The following is a 7,770-nucleotide window of genomic DNA, read 5'->3' as shown; positions in this document are numbered from 1 at the left end:
CTTTCTGTCTGTGACACAGGGGCTCAAAAATTGGATCCACTGTTTTTATAAAATTCTGAGGTGGATTTTATATTCGTTTAAATAATCAAAATTGATTTTGTTTTATTATTTACTTTCTGATTTTTTTTAGTTTTATTCTTTTCAAATTTAGTTTTATTTTTAAATGTCCTCTATTTATCAATTAATTTAAATGTGATAAATTAACATATTTTTACATTTTAATTTTTACATTTTTTTAAATTATTTTCTACTTTATTTGAAAGCGATTTATATGATTGTATGTCATTTATTTCTTAAAGTTTTCAATTTAACTCTTCACTATTGTATAATTTTACAAAAATAAAAAAAAAGAAAACATTTTACAATGTTTTCTCTTATTTTATTTTTATTATTATTTTTTACTATTATTTTTTAAACATATCGTTGTAATGTATTTTAGAATGTAATCTTTCAATCTTATTGGCTTTCACTTTCAAAGATTTTATTTATTTTACCCTTTTTTCTGGATGTATCACGAGCATGCGCAGTAGCCCCTCCTCCTCCCACGACGGCCGCCGTGGATTAATGACGTGTTTTAGTCTGTTTTTAGTGCTTCCCTCCGTTTGACCCCCGCATGTGATGGCTGGGGGGCATCCAGGCAGTTAAAGACATATTTAATTACTATATAAATGCTGGACGGGGGCGGAGAAGCGGTCGAAATGGCACAGCCTTTACATGTGACCCAATAAAAAGGCAGTTGTGTGACGTCACCTGCCTGCCCGCCTTCATCAAGTTAATTAGCACTAATTAACATCCGGGAACTTTCCCCATAAATCCAAGCCGGGGCAGAGGAGAAAAGTAGGAGGAGGAGGAGGAGGACTCGTCTTTTCTTTTCTTTTTCTTTCTCCAGGGATGGTGTTCGTTCAAACACGTTGGAGTGATGGAAGGAAAGAAAAGATAGATAGAGAGAAAGGATTGTAAAATAATAATACATAAAAAACGAAGAAATAAAGAAAATAGAGGGATAGAAGGAAAAGGCAGAGAGAAAGAAAATGATCTTAAATTTAGTTTTGTCGATTTAATTAATAAAGGAATGTGTTTTAAAATTTTATTTAAAACAATCTGAATTAAAAAAAATCCTAAATTGATTAAATCACATTTGATTGTTAAATTTACTTTTAAATGTCTCTAAAAAATGAGCTGGAGTATATTTTACATTTAATCGAGAAAAAACAGTGTTTAACTTTTAGGGCTCAATCTCGACATTTGATCTAAATTGAAATTTAAATACTTGAAGTCTCTCATCCATGCGATGACGGGACCGCGGCGATCCCCAAATATGTAGTGTCACTGTGTGTGTGTGTGTGTGCGGACGCACAGGACTCCCTGCATTCAGCCTCCTCCTGGTACGTTTTACTTCATCACCACCCTTTCATTGGGTTGCGAGTACTTAAACCCCTGGAAGTAGTACTGCATCAGCCTCTACTGTGCAGTACACCCAGGCCGTGTTTAAAAAAATAATAAAAAATAACTAAACAAAAAAAAAATAGACAATAAAAATATGTGCACACGAACACACACACACACTCACACATACACACACACATATGTATATATATGTGCACAAACATATACATGTATACATATATATACATACATAAATATACACAAATATATATATATACAAGACTGTCTCAGAAAATTAGAATATTGTGATTAAGTTCTTTATCTTCTGTAATGCAATTACAAAAAAAAAATGTCATACATTTTGGATTCATTACAAATCAACTGAAATATTGCAAGCGTTTTATTATTTTAATATTGCTGATTATGGCTTACATCTTAAGAAAACTCAAAAATCCTATCTCAAAATATCAGAATATCATAAAAAAGTAATTTTTGTTTTTTTAATTGCATTACAGAAGGTAAAGAACTTTATCACAATATTCTAATTTTCTGAGGCAGTCCTGTACATACATATATATACATATGTACACACACACACACACACTCACACACATATAAATATGATGCATGACGGAAGTACTTCGCTGAGAATAAAGTACTCAATTACCTCCAACAAACTGAGAGTAATTTTTCAAGCAGTACTGCAGTACTTGAAGTACTAACCACACATTTTCTACTTGGATGACACCCTGAAAAGTACTCGGGGTGTCATCGGGTCAGCCGGTACCTGCTGCCGGCCGGATATCCGGTCGCCTCTGGAAGAACAGACCCCGCTTCCGGTCGTGGATAAATGATTTTTTTTTCTCTTCTCACATTTGAACAACAAACACGTTTCAGATAAATACATTTATGATTCATCTTGGCAACAAATCAAATAAATTAATTGACGTACAAGTCAGCGACAGGAAGAAGAGGAGCCGCTTGAAAGGTTACGTGACCCACGCCACAGTTGGCGTGGGGATGGAGGGGTAAAATGACAAATACACAGAGACAGGAAATGAGCGCATCTGTCCACGCCGTAGAATGTGCGTGTTTGCGCGTGTGTTCGCAGGAAATGACGACTTTTTCACATCAATGTCAATAATAATAATAATAATAATAATAATAATAATAACAAGAATATGAATGATGATAAACCGGAGTGTCTTTTTTTCCATCGAAAGCGTCCGGATGGGAGCGGTTGCTAGGGGCAACAGATGGCGGGACCCCGGTCCGAAGTCTCTCCGTAACAGGGTTCTCCTCACAGTCCCGCACCGATCTTGCGGTCGCCTCCTCCCACCGGCACCTCCTGCAGCTCGTCGTCGGAGAAGGGGCTGTGCGCGGTGAAGCCCAGGTCGCCACCGCCGCGCTGCAGGAAGTCCATGGCCCGGGGCATCCCCGCGCCGTTGCCCATGGCAACGGAAAAGCTGTGCCGGGTCCCTCCTTCTTCGTCTTCCTCCTCCTCCTCCTCCTCCTCGTCCTCTTCCACCTCCTCCTCCTCCTCCTCCTCGGCGTCCTCCAGCTCCAGGTCGACCCCCGCCGCGACGGGCCGCCGGCCCTCGTCGGCTTTGCCGGCGGCCGCCCTCAGTCCGCGCTCCGCCTCCGGCACGGCCGGAGCCGCCGCTTGCTGCTCCTTCGCCTTTCGGCTGCGCTTCCACTTCATCCGGCGGTTCTGGAACCAGATCTTGACCTGAGAATGGAGGGGGGGAATTATATGAAAAAAAAAAAAAAAAAAAAAAAAAATGATTAAAGAAAAATAAAAACCAGATGATTGAATCGAAACATCCCGACATACAGAAACGATAAATCAGAATTCATTTTCTGCGGGGGATTAAAGAGCAAGTAATAACCTGGAATTAGAACTAAATTAAATGAAATTAAATTTGATTTAATTCAAATTACGCCTGTTTCGTTCGACGAATTCAATTATTTGTTAGTTTTGTTTATTTTTTTTCCCGCGCGAGCCTTCGCCGTCTCTTCCGGGTGCAGGTGAGAACTTCCGGGTTTCTTTTCCTGCACATTTTAACAGCAAGTAATTAAATTAGTAAAACATAGTCATTGTTTATCTAAATACGTTACTTATCAATATTTAAAACATCATTATATTACATTATATTATATTATATTATATTATATTATATTATATTATATTATTTACTACTACTACTACAAGACATCATCGATAAGAAGAAAAACAACAACAACAATAGTTATAACTGTTAGTGTTATTATTAGTAGTAGTATGATCATTTCAATTATTTCTTTGGAAATGGCCTTGGCACGTTGGGAGGCCGGACCTGATTCAACGTTTGAAAACACACAAAACTATGTGTGCATCCATCACAAGTATCAGGATAAAATACTGTGACTAAAATACATTTCTTCTGGGAAAAAAAAATCCAGCTGGGATTATTTAGATACAACTTCATAGGTAGGATACTAAAATACAGGAGGTCACTGTCATGTGAACCTGGTGGTCACGTGATCGTGGGATTATCATGTGACCGTGAGAGGAAGAATAAAAAATATAATCCAGACAATGATGGTTCATCAAAACACACACATATATGTGTGTGTGTGTTTTCAATCTGCTCTTCCCTCTTTGGCTTTTCTCCTGCTACATTTTACTCCATCAGCTTCAGTTCTTCTGGAGGTGAAATTTTAACAAAATGTCCAAGTACTGCTTTCAACGCTGATCAAGATGGTACTTCATTCTGCATGCACCGTGCAGTACTACCTTTTTTCATTATGCTAGTACTCCCAATACACGATTACTTCCTGAAATAAATAAAGATAATACATTTTTAAGTGTGTCATTTGTAATACTACCGGGAAGCCAGTAGTTGATGTACTACCTCTATATTTCATACTTTAAATTTTTTTTAAAAAACAGCAAGAGGAGTGTGTAGGACAATTGTGTGTGTGTGTGTGTGTGTGTGTGTGTGTGTGTGTACAGAACAAAACCCTACTTCTTTCTTTACACATCTGTGCTATTTTCAAGGAGTCGTATGTGGTGTTATTATGCAACAATGGGTATTTTTCTTTCACCGGCCGAGACCTGGATGCTCTAAAAGAGGAGCTGGAACGCCTTGTTATATTGCTTTGCTTTGGAGATAATGCCAGGGGCCCTCGGGTGCCCGACGTAGACCCCAACCCCCCTCTCACCTGTGTTTCGGTCAGCATCAGCGAGGTGGCCACCTCAAAGCGCTTGGGTCTGGACAGGTACTTGTTGAGCTTGAACTGGTTCTCCAGCTCCAGGAGCTGCTGGCTGGTGAAGGCGGTGCGGGGCCTCCGGCACTTCCCCAGGAGGCCGCTCTGGGGGCCCGCTGAGGAAAAGGGGTCACAAATGCGCTTAACATGAAAAAGATACGCTCACTTGCGTGCAATCGGTGTGTAGTTCATAACGTATTTCAAGCAACTCAAAAAAAAAAAAGCCAGTGAACTCCCAGATGAGTCTTAAATATTCCACCATTAGTCTTATTTACAACGCCAAGGACGCGGAAGTTCAATGTGATGTTGTGGGCGGGCTCAGACGTGCACATATGCCCGCGCTCTGCGGCCGTCATTAACTGTAATAGTCCCACTCCGGTTTATTGTCGACGGGGAACACAAGTGGGGGGGAGGGGGTCCATAAAAACACAGGGGGCCATTAACTTAATGAAAATTCAATGAAGGTTTTTTTTTTTTAATTTATTTTGATTTTATTGACGAACTACAGAGGGTTTGTTTATTGAATCTCACAAAGACGCTTTTCACCGGATTGGCATTTATAGAGAAATAAAACTGCGGAGAGGTTTCAAAAAAAAAAAAGGAGTTACACACGGATGGGATGAAGGGTGGATGATGATGATGATGAGGAGGAGGAGGAGGAGGGTGGTGGAGGTGGAGGTGGAGGTGGGTGGAGGGACGTCGCGCCTTTCTTCGGATTAAATTGCTCTCGCAGTGACTTGGAAAAATGTCAGGGAATTTCGAAAGTGAAATGAACTAGTGATTGATAATCGTTCATTCAATCGATCCATACATCTCTGGGTTCGGCCCGTGGGCTGTTTGAATAATCCCCATATTAAATTAACGGAATTCATCTATAATATAGTAACAATAGCAATAATAATAATAATATTAGTGATGATTTTAGTGGGGATGACAATAATTCTAATAATTGAAATAGTTCTTCTAATAATAGTAATAATAATAACAATGATATGCCATTATAATTACTTATAATTAAAAAAAATAATTTGATAAATTCTGTTATTACATCTTGTAACAATATTATTTTTCCCCCAGGATAAAATCGAGGGTTTAAAATTCGAAATTAAAAAAGAGCGACAATGTTAATATTAGAGTTTGTTATAACTTCCACAATTTGGATCAATAAATAAATGGGACGAACCCCTTCAGTTAAATGGCGAATCTTGTGATAACTGGGTTTTGATGGCTCCGTGGCCTTTTGACGGATTTAAAATGTAAATAAAATGTAAAAAAAAAAAAAGGTGCGGGTCGACCGGGGGGGGGGGGCTTACCGGTGTAATCCGGGAGCCGCGGCATCATGATGCCCGCCCGGATCCAGTGCTCCAGGGGCAGCGAGCCCGCCATGGCGGCCGCCTTCAGGTGCTCGGGGTAGGCCTGGCTCAGCTGGGTGAAGCCGGTGTAGGCGAAGGCGTGGTGCTGGCCCCCCAGGGCCGACAGCGGGTACACGGGCGCCGGATACATGCCCGGGAGGGCGGCCTGAGGCAGCGAGGCGAGTCCCGGGTGCGGGATGTTCAGGACGCCCGGTTTGGGGACGATCCCGGTCTGGAGATGCGTGGCCCGCGGGGACGGCGTGTCCGCCCGGCGGCAGGAACCGGGGCTGCCGGCGGGGCTGTCACTGCTCAGACCCGGGGAAAGGTCGCGGCAGCCCCGGCGGCTCTCGTCGGCCAGAAGGGCGTCGATCCGGAAGTTCTTGGACTTCTCCATGGCGGCGGGACTCGGGGAGGACGGCGGAGCGCGGAGGGGAGCCGACGTGCGCACCTGTGGCCGTGCGTCGGGGCGCGTCCGCGGGGGCGGGATGTGCGCATCCACGCTCAGACGCGCATCCGGAGCGGGCGGTTGCTTCTTTTTTTTAACTTTCTGCAAGAATGTCGACTTCCGGTCCACCCTCGCCGCCCGAGCGCGACCCAAAGTTCTCCGATCAGAGGCGCTTCTCCATCAGCCGCCCCGGCGCCCTCTCTGGCCACGCCCCCTGCAGGCCGGCGGCGCCTCTGATTGGCCGCTCCGACGGGCCTCTAATCAGCTAATTACCCGCTCGTTTCCACGGAGGGTGAGGTAATGCCCCACCCGGATACCCACGCCCACCGGGACCGCCTGCAAACCCACTCCGACTGCATCAAAAACTCCGAGTTACATTTAGGAGATTGTACTTCATCACCTCCGCTGCTCTTACTCACACACGCGCACATGCACACACATACACATGCATGCACTCACACACACACACACACACACATAACCGACTTGTTTGCACTTGGTGGCGTGGAAATAAATAGGAAGTAAATAACAACAACAGTCGGGGCTGATGTTGGGGCTGTGCACGCACGCACACACGCACAAATTGTTTACACCTGCTGGCGTGGAAAAACCTGGACGTAAACAAGAGCAACAACAAGAACGATCGGGTTTACGTTAAAGTTGACGACACCGACACACACGCACGCACGCACAGGCGTGAACAAGCACACGCTTATACAAACGCACGCACATACATACACAAGCTGTTTATAACCGGTGACGTAGAAATAAATTGGAAATAAACAACAATTACAGTCGGGGATGGTGTTAAATTTTACGTCACCGACACACACGCGCACACATGCATGCACAAGCACACACACACACACACACACAAACACACACACACACACACACACACACACACACACAGACACACACACAAGTTGATCACATCTGGTGTTGTGGAAATAAACAGGAAATAAACAATAACAATAGCCAGGGCTGAACTGAATCCCTCATTAATAGTTCCTGCATGCGTTCCTGCAGAGCCAGACAGGTGATGTTGAACTTTTTTATGACACACACACACACACACACACACACACACACACACACACACACACACAAATCTGGTACAAGAGGAAATTGGCCTCTTGCTTGATAAGAATTAATGCCTCAGTGTCACTAAAAAAAAGATAAATAAATAAAACTAGATAGATAAAATGGATAAATAAAAAATAAAAATGAATTGATTAAAAAAGACAAGAGAAAAAACATCCACATTTAAAAACGATAAACCAATAAATAAAATTGCACTGCTATGTTAAATGGTCTAATGGACCCTCACATAAAAAG

The 7,770-nt window shown here is 42.6% G+C and overlaps 1 protein-coding gene across 1 annotated transcript; it reads right to left on the bottom strand.

Moving 5' to 3' along the window:
* Positions 1-2,277: 2,277 nt before the first annotated feature.
* mnx2b (motor neuron and pancreas homeobox 2b) lies at positions 2,278-6,522 on the bottom strand. Its single transcript, XM_086140057.1, has 3 exons — positions 5,949-6,522; positions 4,591-4,751; positions 2,278-3,115 (listed from the first exon to the last, which is right to left on the bottom strand). The coding sequence occupies exons 1-3, from the start codon at positions 6,379-6,381 to the stop codon at positions 2,687-2,689; spliced, it is 1,023 nt and encodes a 340-aa protein (XP_085996183.1). The 5' UTR covers positions 6,382-6,522; the 3' UTR covers positions 2,278-2,686.
* Positions 6,523-7,770: the final 1,248 nt, after the last annotated feature.

The sequence above is a fragment of the Fistularia commersonii genome, chromosome 3, assembly GCF_037954325.1.
Source record: "Fistularia commersonii isolate RoL2024-O1a breed Wild chromosome 3, RoL_Fcom_v1.0, whole genome shotgun sequence".
In the NCBI taxonomy this organism is placed as follows: Eukaryota; Metazoa; Chordata; class Actinopteri; order Syngnathiformes; family Fistulariidae; genus Fistularia; species Fistularia commersonii.
Note: the sequence above shows the minus strand (reverse complement) of the source record. Positions and strands in the feature narration are given on the sequence as shown.

Bases quoted from the DNA above. Each gene is read 5' to 3' on its own strand.
- mnx2b (XM_086140057.1), bottom strand. From the start codon at position 6,381: ATGGAGAAGTCCAAGAACTTCCGGATCGACGCCCTTCTGGCCGACGAG. The intron at 4,752-5,948 runs GTAAGCCCCCCC...CCTTTTCCTCAG, and splicing joins GCGGCTCCCGGATTACACCG to CGGGCCCCCAGAGCGGCCTC. The intron at 3,116-4,590 runs GTGAGAGGGGGG...CTCCATTCTCAG, and splicing joins TGATGCTGACCGAAACACAG to GTCAAGATCTGGTTCCAGAA.